Raw genomic sequence first — 21,522 nt, forward strand, 5'->3', positions numbered from 1 at the left:
GACTCACACTGACACAGTGCACTGGCACTGCACCATCTGGCCTCCTAAGTAAGATTCTCAGAACATCATTATGTGCCAGATAATGATGTAGTTCCTGTAGTTTTTAGTTGGATACCTTCTGCATCATCTTTGTTCATTCGTCCAAGCGCACAATGGAATAAACCCATCGGGAAATCGGTGTTATCTTTTTTCAAACAGGAACATACAGTACATCATCTTCAGACCACTCTCCCTGTCCTGGGTGACCGTGCCGCATTCCAAATGTTTTGGATCTGGACCTTAATCCCCCATGAGTACCGGATGGGGACCATCTGTGTCTGTCTCTCCCTTTGTATGGACTACACTAGATGTGTGAATGTTGTGCTTGGATTGGGCCTCTTGCATATTTGTACTCAATTCCATTGTAAGTCGCTTTGGATAAAAGCGTCTGCTAAATGACATGTAATGTAATGTAAAGGGATGGTGGTGGTTGTGTGACCCATGTACTATTTTTCACTGGCACCTGGAAGTCAATTTATGTCCTCACACATCATATATTTTTTTCTACACGTTGTCATTCTTGATTATTTATATTTTAAAATCTACATTGAATTAGTTATATTTGCACACACACCAATTAGTGATAGTGAATTTGACTTCTGCATTGAACTCATCCTTATTACACACAAGCCGGAGGCAGTAGCAGTGGGCCCTGGATTGGGTGCCTGGATCGGGCACCCCAGTCCTTGGCCCTTAACCAGTGACCTTCCAATTATGTGAATAAACTCAGAGCGGAACTGAGTTTGCCTATGGTTCCAGTTTCCTCCCGGAGCGGTCTGTTACACACCTTAACGTTTGATAACAAAAGAGTCAAACATAACTGTTATACATGTTTATATATTAAGGTTTTGATTAGTTTTTTTTTTAAATTTTATTTATTTGAAATGTTATCGCCAAAAGTGGTAGTATTCGTATTATCTCTACATTAAACCACTTTCACCTGTAATAGTGCAGGTCCTGCGGTGGCCACTAGAGGGCAATTCAGCGGACATAACCTGCTCTAGACTGAGGCAGTCTCAAGAGTGTTAACTGCCCTCCAGTGGCCACAATCAGGAATTACAATACATTAAATTAAGTCAAACTAACGTAAACAGAGAACTAATGGCGTACTAGCATTTCCGGTATGAATTTTCAAAATAAATGAATCCCAAATAACTAGACACGTAACCTATCGCCCAAATTCATAATTAAATATTCATAAATCGGAGTGTGTGACACTGGAACAGAGATTTTATACATGGCGCTAAATAAATCTGACTGACACTTTGATTATGGTTCCAGTTTCCTCCTGGAGCGGTCTGTTGCACACCTTAACGTTTTATAACAAAAGAGTCAAACATAACTGTTATAAATGTTTATATCTTAAAGATATGATTACTTTTTTTGGTTGCTGGTACTTTATTTTGAAAGTTATCGCCAAAAGTGGTAGTATTCGTATTATCTCTACATTAAACCACTTTCACCTGTAATAGTGCAGGTCCTGCGGTGGCCACTAGAGGGCAATTCAGTGGACATAACCTGCGCTAGACTGAGGCAGTCACAAGAGTGTTAACTGCCCTCCAGTGGCCACAATCAGGAATTACACTACATTAAATTGAGTCAAACTAACGTAAACAGAGAACTAATGGCGTACTAGCATTTCCGGTATGAATTTTCAAAATAAATGAATCCCAAATTACTAGACACGTAACCTATCGCCCAAATTCATAATAAAATATTCATAAATCGGAGTGTGTGACACTAGAACAGAGATTTTATACATGGCGCTAAAGAAATCTGACTGACACTTTGATTATGGTTCCAGTTTCCTCCTGGAGCGGTCTGTTGCACACCTTAACGTTTTATAACAAAAGAGTCAAACATAACTGTTATAAATATTTATATCTTAAAGATATGATTACTTTTTTTGGTTGCTGGTACTTTATTTTGAAAGTTATCGCCAAAAGTGGCAGTATTCGTATTATCGCTGCATTGAACCACTTTCATCTGTAATAGTTCAGGTCCCGTGGTGGCCACTAGAGGGCAATTCAACCGACATAACCTGCGCCAGACTATGGCAGTCTCAAGAGTGTTAGCTGCCCTCCAGTGGCCACAATCAAGAATTACACTACATTAAATTGAGTCAAACTACCGTAAACACAGAATGAATGGCGTACTACCATTTCCGGTATGCATTTTCAAAATAAGGGAATCCCAAATAACTCGAAACGTAACCTAGCTCCAAAATTGCTAATAAAGTATTTAGAAATCGGAGTGTGTGACACCGGAAGACACACATGTTCTACCTAAAGCTAAATAAATCGGATTTTACTGACTTTGATTACAATTCTACTACGGTTATTCTAGTTCCGTTTGAACTGAATCTATCTCACCACCTCTGCTAAAAGTAGCTCAGAGTTGAAGGGGAGCTACCAAAGTAAACATCCCATCTAACGGAGTGGTGTATGTTTTTTTTCCGATATTTCAGGCTGTACGTGGAGGCATCACCGCGACCGAGTCCAGCTGATGTGAGTGAAAATGATTCACGTCCACCTGAAGGAAGCGACAGACAGACACACACACAGAAAGACAGCGAGGGACACCGGTTTTGACGTCGGACCTGTCTGAATGGAGGAGTGTCTGAAACATGAGTAAGTTTAAAGCAGTTTTAAACGAAACTTTCGTTCAGGATTTCTGTTTATCGGACATGTAGGCTTCTTGTTGCACACGATCTCACTGTAAAATAATAAAATGTTATTGATATATTTCTTTCGTTTGGGGGTAAGGCTTTGGTTAGGTTGCTGTTCATTTGAAATGAAGACGGTGCTCGGGACCATTAGCCCTCATTGAGACTAAAACCGGGTCCTAATGAGACAGAACCTAATTTCTGAGAACCTACTTACATTTAGAGCCAAGATTTTAATCGTGGTGAGATTAAGATTAGGGTTAGTGTGTGAGAGAGAGAGAGAGAGAGAGAGAGAGAGAGAGAGAGAGAGATGGTTCCACCCTCTTTTACCAAAACTTTATTTTTACTTTGTTTGTCTGTAAACAGTACAAACAACAGGAGTAGTCAAACAAAACTATTTTAAAGACATCACCACTGGTCTCGGGGACACTGATGACATTTCTTTCTTTTGACGTTTAAATACAAGTTAACATAATTAACTATAATCATATAATCACAACTACAGCTGTAATTCATAGAACTTACTGAATGTATCTTCTTCTCTGTTGCTGAGGATCATCTGTTCAGTGCCCTGATCACATTTATGTTGAATTTTGCCAGTTATGTGTAAACAGTGAAATCCAAAGATTAGTATAGTATAGTAGGGTCACTTTAAAATGTTTCTTTACAATGTAGAGCACTTTGAGCCTAAGGACATTTAATACTTTTGTCCTATATTGCTTTTATTGCATCCCATTTGTTAAGACATTATATTTCTATGCGTATTGTCTGTTGCCTGTTGTTGGGTAAATGTGATTGACATTTGGTGTCTGCAGCCACGACCATGGAGAGCAGTATGTCCGACACCTGCTTCTACAACCAAAATGTCACCTTTTTCTACAACTGGGTCGGTAAGAGGATCAGTGTGGTGTGGACGACTCGGGACTTTGTGGTGATCGGACTGGGCTTGACTGTGTGTTTCATCGTAGTCCTGGCCAACCTGATGGTGATGGTGGCAATCTTCATGAACCGCCGCTTTCACTTCCCCATTTACTATCTCCTAGGCAACATGGCTGCAGCAGACCTATTTGCCGGCATTGCCTACGTCAACCTGATGTTGAACACAGGCCCATGGACCAGCATGCTCACGAAGGAGCAGTGGTACATCCGAGGAGCTCTGATTGACATAAGCCTGACTGCCTCTGTGGCCAACCTGTTAGCTGTGGCTGTGGAGCGCCACCAGACCATTTTCACCATGCAGCTGCACAGCAAAATGAGCAAGCGCCGGGTGGTGGTGCTGATAGTTTGCATTTGGGCTGTGGGCATCATCATGGGCCTGGTGCCGTCCATGCTTTGGAACTGTGAGTGTCATCTGGAGGACTGCTCCACTGTCGCTCCCCTTTACAGCCGGCGCTTCCTGATCTTCTGGGCAGTTCTGAACTTGCTCACGTTCCTCATCATGGTGGCCATGTATGCGCGTATCTTCATCTATGTCAGATACCAGACTCGGTACACTTCGCAGCACACTTCAGAGCACAGCCAAACTGTTATCAAGCTGATGAAGACTATCTCCATGGTTCTGGGTGAGAAGTCCACAACCCACACACTCCATAAACACATTTACCACAGGCTACAGCTTTCAGTTTCAATACACATATAATAATAATAAATCTCCTCTTACAGTTTCTGACTTCTGACTTTAGTTTCTCCTAAAGTCAGTTTCAATGACGAGAAACCGAAACATCTTATATTTTGAAGATGTCTGGACATGATGTGTTGTAATCCAGAGACTTCAGGTTGTTTTCTCTGTACTTAGAGCCTCCCTCTTCCTCTACAAACCAGTTTTACAGCTTCAGTGTCAGCCTTGAAACTAAAATACCTGCATTGAGCAGGTATTTTAGCAGGAGGAATTTCCAGTGAAATGGAAATCACAGTTGTCCTCAAAATCCCCTCCCTTGATTGCGCAGGTGACTCAACTCCAGTTGATTTTTGAGTTTCATTTGCACATTATTAAACACATTTAACTGTCCGTGTAATTTTCAGACATGCCCTAAACTCCAGAGATCCTCCTGAGATTTAACAGGGAGGCTTTACATGCCAACACAAATGCCCACTGAAGTTGTGCCGGAGATTCTCCGGCCGGCTTGCTTGTAAGATCTCATGTTAATGTTCAAGTGAGCTCAAACTCTGGGGCAGTGAGTGACTGAGCAAGTGTTCTGCCTCCTGCATGGTCAATCCAGGCGATACCCCTCACTTGAATCCTCCAGGAGATTCTCCTGCCGTATTGAACATTTCATCTAAGTAATACTTCTCCTGTGTTTGTCATCTACAAACAGTAAACTCCGGCTGATAAAACCACATCTCAGAACATTACATGTCTAAAAACTAAAACGTTGCTTTGCACCATAGGAAGTTTGGTGCATCCAGACCTGGAAAGGACCCGTTTGTAGAGCAGATGTAGTGGAATACCCATTAGGCCCTGCCCTGCCCTGCCCTCAAAGCCGTCAGCCTACAAATGTAGTTGGCTGTAATCAGAGCACAGCGGGGTGCAGAAGTGTTGCTCCACTTTACCTTTAACCTTGATATTAAATAATCAACCCATCATCGTTAAAACGTGGACACTGGTGTCATATTATATATATTATTGCTGTCGACTCTTCCTGCATCATTAACAGCCCTCATCTCTGCAGGTGCCTTTGTAATCTGCTGGACTCCCGGCCTCATGACTCTCTTACTGGACGGGCTTCTGGGTAAAGACAGCCACGCCAACGACTACGAGAAGTTCTGTTTGGTGATAGCGGAATGCAACTCTCTGGTCAATCCCATCATCTACTCCCTGCGGGACGAGGAGATGCGTCAGACGTTTAAGCAGATCCTGTGCTGCCTGTGTTGGAGAGGAGGTGATGGGCAGAGGGAGCCTTCACCTCTTGAGATCGACTCGGCATTACCTGAGGTACCTTTAGTTGGGGCTGATACAGGTTATTGGTCACACAGTCCAAGGTGGAGAACATGAAATCTACACATTACACGAACAAAGTTTACACTTCAACACTTTAATTCGGGCTTGTTTAAAATGTTTCATCGGGAACCTGTAGCTTAGATGAACAGTAAAAGATTTAGAATTTTGCCTACAGAAATGTCTTCTGTTACTTGAGGGTTTTTGGCTCATCACATTCCCCCTCTGTGAGTCATGCAGATTTTCACTTACCGCTCAAATGCACATGCTGATTACTAATCTAACATCAGGCTTGAAGCAAGAAAATGTTTAAGGAGGATCCTCTTGACTTTTTTTGGTTTCACTTAATTCATTCGGCTGTGAAGATTATATTTCTTTCCTTTTTTTCTTTTAAATCTAGAGGAAATTGAAATGCATTTATTTATTAAATCTTTTTTTAAATACTGTTGGAAATGTGCACTCAGTAAATTATTTATTTTATTGCCCATAGGAAGCTCTTGGCTGTGCCCAGAAGTCAGAAGATCAGGCCTTGTGTACACCTCAAGACACAAACAATAAAGATGGCGGTTGGACAATGCCAGGTGTATGACAGCTCTAGGCCCACATAGAAAATAACAAAATGATTTTATGGTCATCTAAACAGGATATATTGTGTAAAATTGATTGAGACTGACAAACTACCTCTTGCATTTGTAAATCTACCTAAAATATGTATAAAGATGCATTCATTACTAACCTGAAAAGGCTTTAATCAATGCTGCACAGTGTTTTCATTCCTTAAGTTTCCATGAGGCTGACACATTCACATCATCAAATGGTGCCATCTCTCCTTTTATTACATTTGACTATCACAAGAGCATTTGTGACAAATTATAAAATGAAACACTCCTAAAATCTGAAATCAAATACTGAAGGGAGAAAAAAAAAATCACACTAAATCATTTTATTAATTTTCTAATAAGAACACTACAATTTGTCATATTCTTCCTTTTGTTTTACTCTTTCTAGAACAATTCTAAAGTTGAGGTATAAAAGGAGTTCATACAGACTCACAGGTCTGAAAACAGTGGGGGTTATATACAAGAGAAATGGAAAGACAGAGGTAGAGAGAGGGGTAAATACAAGGGAAAGACGGGAGATACAAATATACTAATAAAAACAAAGAAATCAAAAAGGTTTAACGTGACGTTTGATGCTGTGGAAGTTATTTAGTCACCGACTGAATCCAAACACTTGAGTAGTTAAAATTAAGATCTGTATGATGTTTTTCTTGTTGTCCGTATTTTCAAGGTGAGTAACAACAGGAAGAGAGCGCGATGACTGGAGCAGAGTGCAGACCATGCACTTCAATGTCAAAGTCTCAACTCTTTTCCTGTTTCAGAATGTAACAAAAAAATTAAACAGTTTAACCACAATTTAGTCTGTGACAAAGTTCCCGCAAAACACTACTTAGATTTAACATCTTATATAACTGGGTTTTCTTTTATAATTGTCCCAAATTCTGATGGGTTATTTAAATTTAGGATTTTCATGAGGCACAAAAATAGGTAAATATTTGACTCTATAACCAGGGGAGTATGGAAAACCTTCCTCTGGAGAGGGTGTCCAGGGAATAACCTGGCAATATACCCCAAGTATTGTCCATTGCAGAAGCATAATCAATAGTTATCTTTCCACAGCATCAAGCATTACACCTGTAAACCTCGACATTGCCACTCGGTTATGTAACAAAAGACCTAAATAATATTCAAAGTTGATACAGAGTAATGTGAATCCGTGACACAAAGGCCAAACAAAAGGATATAAAAGGGAAAAAAAAATACTGAAACATTACACAAACTGTACAGTGACATCCATTACAACAGGTAGAAAAAGGAGGAGAGGGAGGGGCATGACAATTTGGTGTGGCGATAACCATAAGATTTTCATAAGATACAGTCGTATGAACTGCGATGAGTAACAAAAGCATGTAATTAAATGTGGGATATCAACTTGTGACCAGCTCATAAGCTCAAGTTTTGTTCTGTAACATGTTTCAACAAAGTCTGACACTTAAATATTCATAAGGCTTTACCTTACTGTCAAAATGCTTTGTTATTCACATAACATTTAATGTATAAAACAGTTCCAAAAAAAAAGAAAATCCCCAAAAATGCTGCAGGTTTGTCTTTTACATGTTTTACTACACCCAGTGCTGCCTCTGTTTTGGTAACAGAGGAGAGAGCGAGAGAGAGAGAGAGAGATAAGCCCTTGCCCAATTGGCCATAGAACTACAAAACAAAGTGAAAACAAAAATAGTTGTGGTTTTACCAGAAGATATTAAAAGATTGGTAAAGTGGAGAAGATACTTTCTATGTTCACAATCAAATTATACGTCTAATATGACAGATCTCAGTGCACCCACCCTCCCATGAAGACCCACAACAAAAACCCCAAAAAATCAAATCAACTCGAGGCATGACAACACCACACAGAGAGACACAGATACAAATATAATTCCCTCCTCGCCTCGAACTGCAAAGGTGGCTGTGCACCATCTTTAGAGAGAGACAGAGTAGCATTATTACATTGCTGAACGTGGTATTTTTGGTTTTGGTACAACAGAAGGTTGTAGTGTGTTACCTCGGGCTGGGCTCAAGAGCGTAAATGTTTCAAGATGGGGAGTAGATGTCAGTTGAACCCCCCACCTGGTGTGTCAGTGGCTGGTGGAAGCACCCAGTTTATATAATGCTTACAAAGGTCAGAGGGCACCAGCCAGTTAAACAAAAGAAAAAGAAAATCCTAAGAAGACTGTACACACGCCCACACAGAGACACACACATCATAGCGATACATGATGCACTTTTCCTTTTTGGTCTGACTGTAATAATTATACCCTTTATTTTTTTTGTTAATAAAAACGAAGCTAAAAACTTGGAAGGTTAAATGAAAACAATATCACGCCTAGAAGTCCTACATGCATGGAAGACAGTCACATTTCTAAATTCATGTCACGTTTGTCCCAATAACACATCAATGCCCCACAATCTTTCCACCCTTCACCTAACGTCATTTAGATGCTGTATTGAGCTCATTTTTGGTGGTGGCTGGTGCATTCTTGGTGAAACAGCATTAGAAAATAGCCTACAATCAAATAAACTAGTGGACAGAAAGCAAGAAGTAAAGTCTACAAGCCATCTACCAACACCCTCTATTGGTTAGCAACAAAAAGGGCTATTAGTTACATCCACTCAACCAAAGGTATTCTCCTCTTTTTGCCCTTTCATCCTCCTTTCGCCAGCCCTATTATCACCTGTCCTGCCTGGTTTAGAACAGTGATCCCCTTTACTACCATTTTACAGGTAGCTACACCCATAACAAGGATGCTAACTTTTGTGCTTGACACATTTCTTTTTATGTCAGCTCACTATGAAAACGACTGAAAAGTTGTAGGGTGTGTGTTATGGGGGGGGAGGGGGGGGACGCATGCACCTTTGCACATGTATCAATTACTCACTTTGAAATCTCCAACAGAATGAATTATCAACCTATAAGGACAGGAAGATACAACAGCGTCTTGTGTCAAGTTGGCAGAGGGTGATCTCGGAGGAACAGATGTGTTGACAACTACTGGGGCAGCACTTTGGTACGAGCGAGGTGAGCAGAGCTCCCTTGTGATCTGTATCAACAGATTGGCTGCAAATGCCAAGGCTTCAAGAGATACAGGCAATCACACACAGTTTTCCAAAGCAAAGGATCAAGTGCAGAGGTCAACAGCACATGGACAAGCTGTGTGAGTACTGTGTGAAGTTAACGTGCATATACACATAATGTACAGACATCATGATCATCTACACAGCTGGGTCAGTGGTTTTCAAAAAGTCCTTGATAGTAAAGATGTTTTCTATGTCTCAGTAAGACTCCATCCCTCTTTCACTAAGAGACACAGACCTCGAAGCATTGAAATGGAGCTGTATGGTGGAGGGAGAATTCCTCCCATCTGTTCACTGTCCTGTGTTCCAGCACAGTGTGTGTTCATGAATTGAAATCACAGCCCTATGTGGCTGTTAAATTGAGAGGCAATGGAATATTGAAGAATGGGGACAGAAGATGTTAGTCAGAGCAGACCACAGTGGGAATGATGTGATGGCAGGTAGAGCCACTGGATCAATTGGAGGTGTCGGAGTGGACGCTGCCAGGAGGACCAGGAGGGGAAGTGACCGAGGGGGGGTTGTTGGTGTCCTGCCAGCTGTTAGCCTGCAAAGTGAAAAGATGAAGGCATAAAGATGACATGTTACGATGAATAGTTTAAATAAACTGTTTTTGTGCTTCCTAGCTAAATGTAGAGATGAAATTAATAGCATTTTGTCTGCAAAAAGTAAGCTAAGGACTACCAATCTGGTATTTGTCGTCTAAGAGGCAAGACAGTTATTCTTTCAGTTTCATGTGTATAAATCAACAACTCGGACTAAATTAGGTAGATCTAATTTGGAAGATATGTGTCTCTACAAGTAGAGCATTTCAAAGAAGTCAACTGTCAAAACAGGTTAACAAAAATAGACTTTCAAAAAGCTGGGTTTTTCCATGTGGTGTCCAGTAACTACAGTGAAAAAAAAAACAGCAGTCACCTAGATCTTGTAAGGTTATCATCGACTACATTTCCATGATGTCAGTGCAAGATCTGGTTCATGTCAAACAAACCCATCACTAGCCTCAAGTAATGAATTCCTGGTGGTGAACTAACTTTTCCCCAACAAGAAGCCACTGTTGGTTTATCATCACAGTCCAGGAAGCATTCATTTTGCGATTTTTAACATGTCACGTTCAAAATGTGTAATTAAATGAAAGCACATTCTAGCTTACTACTCCGTACATTGCTTCAACAGATAGGATCTGGGTCACATTAAAAGATTTGTAAGTACATGTCTATGTCTACATAGGCTCCTAAATAACAGAAAATGTGTAAAAAAACAGAGCATGCAGTAAATACTACTCATCAGCTAAACCACAAAAACTGACTTAAAGTAGAACTCACATCCAGGCCATGAGGGGTGTAGAGGCCACTACCCGACAGCTCCTCATAGCCGCCCGTCAGGTGTGTAGCACGGTGCAGGGTATCCACCTGTCACCAGATAAAACAGCCGCAATTGTCAATACAACGCCAGACAACTAAAACCCTTCAGCATCCAGTTGCTGTTTTTCTAAATGGACAGAGTAGTGATGGCATCCACAAATCTTTTCTGCTCAAGTACTCCCTCATGTAGTTAGTTGAGTCAAACATTATTACCATCTAATCAAATTCATGATTAAACTACTCTGGCTCTAAATTAAATTAAAGCCATAAACAGGTCTTGTTACATTTCTGGATTACATAATTCTTACCAGCAGAAATCTGTGGATACCTCCACAACAAAGAAATGGCATATTATGTTGAGATACTGTAACAACAACTACAAGAAAAGTTCAGTTTGAAGAAATGTCCCAATCTACACAGGTGAAGGGGTGAAAAGGTGTATGGGAGTAAGGAAAGTTTGGAAAGGCAGGAAAAAAAACGACACATCAAGCCTGAAGAGTTCAGAGTGCATGGTGACGAATTGATAATTTACCAGGCGGTTCTTTGCCCTGATTTGTGTAAATATTCCACACAGCTCTATATGAACAATCACACAAGTATGGAGTCCTGATACTCAAAACCTGGTCAAGGGGTTCTGTAATGAAGCTGACTGTGCTCGCTTTAAAGTGTATTGTTAGTTTTAAACAAATTTACATTTATTATTCAGGCCTCAATGTACAGCACAAACAGGGGGCAGTCTGTGTGTGCACTTGTGTTGGGGGAAGGGATTCATTGGGTCAAAGGATGACACAGGATGGGAAACGGGGAGAAGTTGAGGTTCAAAAGGATCTATGCAGTGGGCGGGTATCCAAGGATTCTGGGTGGCTAGGTTAACAGCATTGAGGTCAAATCTGCAGCTGTCCTCAGTGCATACCTGCTGCTGTAGAGAGGGGGCGATGTTGAGACCCTCCCCGTTGAGTGAATGCAGGCTGAGGTAGGTGTCGCCTGTTTGAGACAAACTGTATGACCCTGGTGACCCTGTAGGTAATATATATATATATATATATAGTATATAGCCAATATCCATTCAGCCCCATCCCAGTGCCTTGGGTTCAAAAGGTCACCACTGTTAATGGACATTGCACAAAATTAAAAATCATCTTAAATGCAAGGGTCGTCTCACTCAGCTGGTTTAATTTTTAATTTTAATTTACAACAGCATAGATTCTGAGCTGGACTCCAACTGTGTGTACCAGTTTGAAATAAACTTTAACTTCAAGTGTTTTTACTGTGGATAATTCCTGGGAAAACCTCCTTGACAGTGAAGTAATCCTATCTGTCTCAACTGAGAGCATAGGTGGGGGGGATTTGTATTTTGATTTTAGGTTTGGTGTCATGTAAAGTCTTCAACAACCTGGCTATCCAAAAAGTGCCCCACAGTGTTTTTATTACACAAGAAACATAAGAGGGGAAATGTCGAAATAGATGAATGATCATCACTTAGCTTCCTTTGCAAAATAGGGTTACTATATTAATGCTTTGTACTGCATGTTACCTAATTGAGGGACATTAAGTTATGAAATAGGTTGTCAAAGGCAATTTAACAAACGATCTCCACTTTCAGAAAGACGATATGAAAGATGAACAAAGTATTTGAAGTCTTATTTGATGAGTCCCTTCACCCGTTATCCCTTTTTATTACTACAACTAAAGTTAGACAAAATAGTTTTGAAAATAAGAAACATAGAAGTCATCTAAAAAACAAAATATAGCAAAATGAAAATGTCAGCAGTTTCACAGTACACCAGTGAGAGAGAGGTGAGTGGCAGAGTTGTGTATGTGTCGGTGAACATAACTACACACATTCTTCATGCTTTAACATGTATTTTCTGCTAAGGTGGTGAAGTAAATCGCTCATTGCTGCAAGTGCTACCACAGTTACTTCTTCAGTTAAGCCCTTAGCATGTGTGGTGCAACAGTGAAAGAGTCCCCCCTCAAACAGTGTTTTGCTGCACCACGTTCCGGTTTTCTTGCAGCATATGAAATAATGGTTTTCTGCACTACTTTGAAAGAATAAGAATAACTTAACACCTGCTTATTCACATAATTCTGTGGGAAAAAATCCTTGTTGATAGCAGAGGTTAGAGAAGAATAACCTAATCTGAGGAATCTTGAGAATCTTTGCTGAGAAACGGTTACTAAGCAATACCATGGTGTTCCTGATACAGTGCTTAGTGAGTGTTTGCCGCTAGAATGTGGAAGTGGGTGCTTAACAGTTGGCTTGCAGAAGCTCTACTGGATGAGTAATGACTGTGTCTAGCTTTCTGATTGTATTCAGTTATATAATATATTTCGTTGGTTCAAGATTTATCAATGAGTTCATGCAGAATAAATAGGATCATTTCTGGCACTATAGCAGCTACCTAAAAGCATATCTGCAGTGCAGGTTATCATTTTGACAATATGTCATCCATTGATACAGTAACTGTGAAGAGGTTCAATTGTATATTCAAACAACAAGGTGTTCAGGAAATTAAATAGGGCTTGTGAGAAGATGACATTCATTACCTGAGTTGGGCGTGGCTGGAGAGTTAGCCTGGCTAGCCTGTGCCGACACATTGGCAGCATCCACCGCTGTTTTAACTGCGTAGAGGTTTGCCTCCTCCTGGAACTTACCAATGTTCTTCTTGTAACGTATTCTCTTGTTGCCAAACCAGTTAGAGACCTGGAGGACAAATGGATGTCAGAAAATCCAAAGGTGTTTGCTTGGCACTCATCAAAACTGTTACAGCATCATTCGTATAGCTCACAGTTAAAATATGTTCAATACGTTTTGCTTGTTTAATGGTTTCCAGTTCTAATAGTGTTTGAACAAGTTACCTGAGACACAGTGATCCCACATTTTTTGGCCAGTTCCTCCTTGGCTTCCTCACTAGGGTAAGGGTTAGACAGGTGGGAGTAGAAATACTCATTCAGGACCTCTGTAGCTTGCTTGTTGAAATTGCGCCTCTTGCGTCTGACACAGAGAAAAGAGGTAATGACTCAAGTGTTTGACACAACAAAGTCCATGCTCAGATCACTTCAGCTGTCGAAAAAACAACAGGCCACACACACGGACACTCACACACAGTTTAAAGAGCTTGTCATGTTAAGACAGTGCACTGACTGCCTTCTAGTCCATTGCTAATGACAAAAGACATCCTTTCTGGTTAGGTCCTGGTTAGCATTAGGTATGAGTAGGACAGCCTATACCAAATCCTGCCTCATATTAACCACTACCAATTCATGCTTTTTCATAACATAACCTCAATTCACACATGACCCCCAAGATATAACAGAAACACACACACACACACATTACACCAGCTAGACAAACACAGACAGACCTGGCGTCAAGGAAGCGTGAGCGCAGGATCATGACAGCCTCACAGGTGCTCTGTTTGAGCTGCATCTGAATTGAGCTGAACTTGCGGTGGATGATGGCCACCATGCGCTCAATCTCCTTTGGAGAGATGGGTCGTGTGCGAGACTGCTCTCTCAGCAGGTTCATTACATGGTTGGTGAACTCACTGCAGGCCTGGACCGAGGAAAGAGTGAGAGAGAGAATCCTACTGTAAAAATATAGTCCAAGCAGATACTATCCAGTAGACTGACTTGCGATGACATGTAGGCCTTGGCTTTCTGAAGAAAACATAGACTAATATCACAATATATGATAGTCAATAGTGAAACAACACAAAAGTGCAAGACTTTGACTGAACATTGTCTCTATTTTTGTTAGACCAAATTGATAAATTAATGATGTAAAGGGTTTCATGTTGGTACGAATTGATTTTCATTCTTTGCAATGAAGCCACCATCTTTATCCACCCATGTAACTGATGCAGTTAAACTTCAAAAGCACCTTGTATAGTCTTTGTATGAATGGTACCTGTGGTTGTGTGTTTGGAAATCTCTCCTTAACTTTAAATTCCACACCACAGTAGCTGATAATGTCGATGCATCAGTACATGGAAAACAACTGTTACAATTACAGTTGTTTTTATTCCCCTGTATTTAGTACAAATTTACCACAATATTTAACCCAGGGGAATGTAGTTGCTGACTTTGCCAGGGTGACTTTTGTTAATGTAATTATAACTAATATAATATAACTATAATGCTAATATTCATGGAAAAAAGTACATATTCAAACAGTTAGGTCTGCTTGGCACACACCTGCTCATACTTCTCCAGCTCGGAATGATATATCTGGCGAATCTGAGCAAGCTTGGCTCTGTAGTCAGAGTGTTCTATGCTGCTGTCGGTGGGTGAGCCCCCTGCTGCTGCTGCAGCTGCGGCCGCTGCAGCCGATCCTCCTCCCTTCTCTGGTCCTGACACACCTTCTGCTAACAGCATGTTGTCCAACCTCATGATCTGGGGATCTGGTGGGTCCTCCTCCTGCACACCTCGTATACTCAGCACTGAAAAGGAGATAAGAAGAAATGTAGACATTAAGCAGGCAAATTTAGTATTTACCTGTTGAGAAAGTAACTGTTTTCAAATTATAAAACCTTGCTGTCTGTCAAATATTTGCTTATTAAAAAACTGACAGACCACACATTTATATTTTTTAAGGAAAAGGGGAATACGATCAGTTCTAAGTGCAAAGGAAGATATTTCATCACAGCTGAAATTCAAAGAAGTTGGCCCTGTCAAAACCCAGTCAGGTTTCTCCCCTGAGTCATTGCTAACAGTGCTTGGGTGAATTTTCAATAAGCCTGAACTTCATCAAAATCAACAGCAGAGGGCAGTGTGGCCTCTCAGTGGCAACCTGCCAGAGATAAGAGCATGAAGCATGGGACCAGTAATGGGAGTGCATGTGCTGTCACTATGAGCCCCAGTGGCCATAAGTATAGTTATCAGTCGTGCACTCCACCACTGTATTATACCAGGACCTCTGTCAGCCTACAGCCATGCTCTCATCTCTCTCTCTCTCTCTCTCTCTCTCTCTCATACACACACACACACACATACATACATCCTCCTTACAGATACCACTTTGTTACAGAAAAGTTTTAAGTACAGACAACCATCTTTTCTTCAGAGCCCGAAGCTTTTAACTCTCAAATCAATTTCCTCTTGCCCCCTTTGCTTGTCAATCATTCAACTTAAAAAAGTACTGGAGGAAACTTGGGGAAGCACTTGAATGCCCAGTATGTATTCTGCATGTAAAAGTTCACAACAGTAACAGAAGATGGATCATGTGAATCGTCTCATTTGGTTCCCTTGTGGGGTTTGCACTTTACAGGGAGAGCTTAAATGGCAGAACGTGCAGAAAACAGCAGTGAGTAGTCATGACTGTGAAAAAAACCCACTGGCTAACTAGTAGTAGTGAATATTTCCTTCCTCACTCTGATGTTTTATACGAGGTTTGCCCCAAAGTTATAGCAGAGAGAGTTAAGCTGATGACATTCAAATGTGACCAAATTAGACTGTTTTTTATTTTTGAAAAGACATTTCACCTCTCTTCCAAGAGGCTTCTTCAGCTTTGAGTTTGAAGAACTAAACAGTCCAGTAGCTACCAAGTCGAAGACTATTTGGACAATTATGACCTGGATGAATGAGAATCTACACACACATCCAATATGGTATAATATGAGTATAGTTGTTATAGTACTAATATACTAAAATTTTGTTCCAAATTAAATTATTTCCAATTCAAGCTAAATTTGTTACTTTTATTGGATGTATCCAAAAGTTACACTTGGTTTTAGACAATGTGACACATCTCCAACTATATATACATTATTTGTATTTAATTTAATAAGGCAATCAAACAGGAACTATTCTGGCAATTAAATAATTGATCAATTTTCAAAACAACAAACAAAAATGTACAGCTCCAGTAAGTACTGTTGCCTCACAGCAAAGGCAGGTTTATTGATAACAGAGTTAAGCACTAAAACAGGTTTGCCTGTGAATAGAGATGGCTCAATATCACAAGGTTGTGATATCAGTCTGATACTGATATCACAACCTTTCAGGGTCAGACCGATACAACCATTTTACACCTTTTAAACTATGAAGCTGCTACCTCACCATTTCAAAGACATAATTCTCCAACTGTGTAACAAATATTCTCCTCCCATAAAGAGGAATTCAGCAGCCCACAACATGACTCAGCTAAAATGCTGTTGTTGACTTTTATTTACAATTTTAGGGTCTGTGCATAGTGAAAAACGCAATTTCAGATATATAAGTGTATAGATTTTTTGGATCATACTGGATTTTTACATTTTTCTTTCTGATACCCAATCTAGAGATTTTGACCAGTATCGGACCGATACCAAGTATTGTATCAGTTCATCCCCACGTATACATCAATAGTATACATTGCCAAGCTAAGAAGAAAAAAGAAAATTAAAATGAATAAACTTTGCTATGTGAAAGTTAGGATTTCATAGGTGGGGATTAAAATGTAAATCTGTATAAGATGATGGCAAAGGGGATAAATAAGCTGCAGTTATAAATTGTGAATATTTACTGTATGCTGATCTTGAACTAGAGACTAAATCAAGGAAGTAAATGACAGCATTGAGACCAGACATGATTCTGAAGGAGGTGCTAACAATATGGATGACAAGATAAATCCTGGTGGAACAGAATAGCTTTGGGTTCTTGGCCTTGTCAAGGATTACAATAGTTATTCAAAGCTCATCAGAGGTTCAGGAGTGCATGAATTAGTTAATAAGCTACTCTAGTTAAAATGCTTTCACAAGAGCATTAGTCTTGTTGCTATTTAAGATTCCCTGTGGAGGATCATGTTGAAAACCAAATTTGCAGCCATGGAGTGGTCAGAACTAACAAATTAGTATAACTGTAGTGCAGGGCTAACAGATGTGAAAGAAATGAGGACAAAAACAGTGTTGCTTAAAAGTTTCCAAGTGCTTAGTAGCAGACAATGTTTTTTTTTTAAACTTCATTTGATAAATGAGTCTGTTCCACCATTTAAGGCCTCCCATAGCAAAGTGTCCAACTTTCCCCTTTTTTTCTTGTTCCCTCTTGCCTGTTTTTTTTTCCTCTACTTAGGTCTCTTCTCCCTCTCTTAGGCACATTCCAGCTCTGCTACTCCCCCATCTCAGGGCTCAGGAATGCAGCAGACCCAGCCGCCTGAACTAATGACCCTGGTTCGCCCATCTCTTTCCCTCCATTTTCTTTCTTTTCACTCATTCACGTATGATAGTTGCACTTTTTTTTAAAATCAACATAGCTTATTTAGAGACTGAAAACATAGTATAGTAATCTGTATTTGATCTTCCCTGTTTATTTACTGAGAGGAACAACTGACCTACAGTGAACAGGGCAACTGTGGCTCTTAAAGCTTCTAACCTCTTCCCCCTCCCTTTGCCCCCCACTCCTCATTATGGCCCCCAGCTGTAGCCTAATGCCCCTACATTCCCCTAATTACTCCAATTAAGCCGTGATTACCCACAGTTGCACTCATACTAGTGGCCTTGTGGTGCTATAGCAGCTGTTGAGATGAGTTAAGATACCACACAGAAAACGACCATATGACACAAATGCATTCCTCTCACAATCCTGCCATGAGACCCCAGAAAAATTATTCAAAGGAAGATATATCTCTAAGAGCAAGATGGCAGTGTTTTTCTGACATTGCCCCTGAGCTGGTTCAATTACTGACAGACGAAAACTCGGATTGCTGCAAGTAACATTACTTAAATCCCTCTTTAAAAAAAAAAATAGGAGGACATCTTAAGGCCTGCAGCCTGCATCCACAGCTCTTAGAAATCACACCATTATGCACACGTTACCACCCTAGCTGAGCTGTGTGCCATTGAGAGACGGAGTGAGCAACACATACTATGAAATATTCAGGGTATCCAGCTGGGCTTTCACTGCATACATAATCGTTCTCATTTCTGCACAGCCAATGTAGGAACACTGTGCTATACAGACACAACACACAGTATATGAAGTGGCACAGGTAAGGGTGAACAACCTAACCACTAGTGTAGTGCTGTATATTAACTGTAATGCCTTCCACACATTGAAATAGATAAGACTTAAACGCAGTCAGTATATCATTGCTCAGCTCACAGCACAAGCTTTATCCTTGTCTGTCTTTTCCCTCGCTAGCATCCCCCTTTTCACTCTGTCTCCCCCAACACACATCCCCTCCCCCCTCTCCCTTTCAGCACACCACCACCCACCTCCCCCCAGTGCCCCCCTCCCTCTGTTCTCCATTTCAGTCGAGTTCTCCATGTGAGCCGCAATCCCTCATGCTGTCAGCCCCCCCCCTCTCTCCCTCTCTCTGTAGACAGACAGGATTAGCATTTTAATTGCATCAGCTCCCTTGGGTATTCTCAGCCTTTCACTGGGAGAGAGCAAGGGAGCGGGAGGGAGAGAGAGGCATAGAGAAGAAAAAAAGGGGAAAAAGGTAAGAAGAGAGAGGGTAGAAGGAGAACCAAGGAGAATTGAAAAAAAGGAGTCACAGGAGAAGATATGTGTGTGAGAGGAAGAGACACAGAGAGTGAGAGAGAAAGAGAGAAAGAGAGAGGCTACAGGAAATACAGAATTCACAATACAGTTGTGCCAGAGAGTGAAAGAGAAAGATACGACTGCGAAAACAGCAGTTTTTCCTTTTATTACAGACAGGGAATTCAGATATAGAGAATGGGTCATCAAAATATGGCTTTCTTGATATAAATTTGCAACATATGAATATGTAAAATTGCCACACGTAAACTGGAAGTAAATCTAAACTGCAGATAGGAGTAGTTTAAAAAAAAAAAAATGTTAGCAAGGTATATATTATCAATCTGACCATTCAAGTGTATGGAATACACATTGGGCTAGGTCTACCAGTCTACTGAAAACTAAAATCATTTTCAGTTTTCTCAGACACCATTTCAAAAGAAATTAATGACGACCAAATTCCTTCCTGATTCATGCACAACAACAAGAATGGTTGCTAAAAACCCATCAGGATGAATTTCATTTCCAGGTTCCACAAAGCATGACTCATTATCTACCACTTTATCTTCCACGTGAGGGTCATGGGGCTGCTGGTGCCAATAGAGCTCCGTACGTCACATGACTTAGTCCCGACGATCCCCCATGTTGGCAGCCTAAGATGTGGCAAAAATGAACGAGACCGGTGCTGGATTCAATCTGTCAAGAGTTCATAGCTCTATACCAGTTGACATAAGGCGAAAGGGAGGGGTACACCGAGGGTCAACACATAAGCCGTGTTTTCATATAGTGGACCAGTGGAACAAACGGTCATGGTACGGTCAGTCTAGACCAACTCCACTCACGGCAATCGGCTGATTGGGCGAGAGAAAAACATCACTCACTCGCGACCAGTGTCCTCCACTGTTTTCTATTGTCAGTTGTGTTACGCTCAGTCACCATTCGCTGTCCTAAGTAAAGGTTCTCTGTCGAAACGCAAGCCTGATCCAAGGCTTTAACATTCCAAACTGAACCATACCATGATGGAACAGAGCAATAGAGACAAAAAAACCATTCACTCTCACACCTACCCTCAATTTAGAGACTGCTGTTAGACAGAGAAAACCCATGCACACACTGGAAGACCATGCAAACTCAGGTTGCTAACCTGCAAGGCAACTGCTAGCCACTACTCAACTGTGTGTCCTAACAAGTCTCTATTCTACAAAATTTTAGAAAGAAATGCATCATCTAAAAATGTAAATGCTGACCTGACCTGAATTTTATTTTCCCCCAATTTTCATGATGGATCACCATCATGAAAACCACTATGCAGAAAACAGAAATGACATGAATCACATTAAAAAAGAGTTTCATCAAATTCCCCGACCTTTAATTGACGTGAAAATACAAACTTCATTGTCAATATGTAGTTAGTCACCCAGTTTAAGCTGTAAATGCAAAATTGTGTTGATTTGTAGACTTAAGGTCTTTAGCAATCAAAGCAATAAAAATTGCATTTTCAGATGAATATGTGCATCCAGACAAGCATTTTAGCTCTGCATCAGAAGTAATGTGCATCATGTGACTATTCAGGTACAATAGACATGCACATACCAGTGTAAACAGAACTCTGCAAGTGTTTGCTTAGGGGCCGTGCAAATGATTGTATACATTGTAATGTGTATTTATTCAAATAAAACTTTGTTTGAAAAAAGTTTGTACACAATGTGCATGCTTCATACACATACTCCGTGTCTACTCCTTAATTGGTGTGATTTCTGCAGCAGCATTACAGTGTCAATAACAGACCTAGCATATGCACTACAGTGTTAAGAGTCGTTTTGGGGGGTTACATGTGGGTGAAAATATTTCTTGAAATGACGCAGTGTTTATAGAAAATGTTTCAAGAACGAAGAAGAAAAAAATATATTACAGGGAAAGTTAAGTTTCCATGTGGATAAGGCCTTCGTTTCAGTAGGTTCTTCTAACAAGAAACAGTGGTGAAAATTAAGAACATGGATTTCTGATACAAGACCGAATAAAATGTGAAACTGAAAGTAAGCTCCAGGTCATACTGTATTTCGCAGAGAGCAATTTCACATTTTCACATGCAAGTTTAGCATTCTACACTATCTCACATTCTACTTTAGAAAAGGTGATTTCTAACCAGGAGTTTGTCTTTGCATTCCTTGAGTACAGTATTGTGCTGTGTGGGTACCAGCGGACTTCCTCACACAGGCTCAAGCAAGTTTCCAAGGTTACGGTCTTTTTTGTTCTCACTTTTGACCAAAACAAGAGTACACTACCAAGTGCACAGCCAAATGTTGTGCTATAGGGAACATGCACAAGCAGATCTGAACTGGAGGTGCGCTGGCCTTAATCTGTGCAGACCAC

At 40.6% G+C, this 21,522-nt stretch overlaps 2 protein-coding genes across 3 annotated transcripts in view; one reads left to right on the plus strand and one right to left on the minus strand.

Annotated features, from left to right (window-relative positions):
* Window positions 1-2,449: 2,449 nt before the first annotated feature.
* lpar2a (lysophosphatidic acid receptor 2a) lies at window positions 2,450-6,390 on the plus strand. Its single transcript, XM_058652855.1, has 4 exons — window positions 2,450-2,669; window positions 3,520-4,266; window positions 5,374-5,636; window positions 6,130-6,390. The coding sequence occupies exons 1-4, from the start codon at window positions 2,666-2,668 to the stop codon at window positions 6,226-6,228; spliced, it is 1,113 nt and encodes a 370-aa protein (XP_058508838.1). The 5' UTR covers window positions 2,450-2,665; the 3' UTR covers window positions 6,229-6,390.
* Window positions 6,391-6,567: 177 nt separating this feature from the next.
* pbx4 (pre-B-cell leukemia transcription factor 4) overlaps window positions 6,568-21,522 on the minus strand; it is a 30,762-nt gene continuing 15,807 nt past the window's right edge. For both annotated transcript variants that reach the window (XM_058652852.1, XM_058652854.1), the window contains 6 exons: window positions 14,890-15,134; window positions 14,058-14,248; window positions 13,552-13,687; window positions 13,240-13,396; window positions 10,654-10,740; window positions 6,568-9,875 (listed from right to left, as the gene is read on the minus strand). In XM_058652852.1, the coding sequence (XP_058508835.1) occupies window positions 10,697-10,740; window positions 13,240-13,396; window positions 13,552-13,687; window positions 14,058-14,248; window positions 14,890-15,134 (773 nt within the window). In that variant the 3' untranslated portion in view covers window positions 6,568-9,875; window positions 10,654-10,696. The remainder of the gene's footprint in view (window positions 9,876-10,653; window positions 10,741-13,239; window positions 13,397-13,551; window positions 13,688-14,057; window positions 14,249-14,889; window positions 15,135-21,522) is intronic.

The sequence above is a fragment of the Solea solea genome, chromosome 16 (assembly GCF_958295425.1).
Source record: "Solea solea chromosome 16, fSolSol10.1, whole genome shotgun sequence".
Taxonomy (NCBI): Eukaryota; Metazoa; Chordata; class Actinopteri; order Pleuronectiformes; family Soleidae; genus Solea; species Solea solea.

Excerpts from the sequence above, each read along its gene's own strand:
- lpar2a (XM_058652855.1), top strand. Across the intron at positions 4,267-5,373 it reads GACTATCTCCATGGTTCTGG|GTGCCTTTGTAATCTGCTGG; the intron begins GTGAGAAGTCCA and ends TCATCTCTGCAG. Across the intron at positions 5,637-6,129 it reads TCGACTCGGCATTACCTGAG|GAAGCTCTTGGCTGTGCCCA; the intron begins GTACCTTTAGTT and ends TATTGCCCATAG.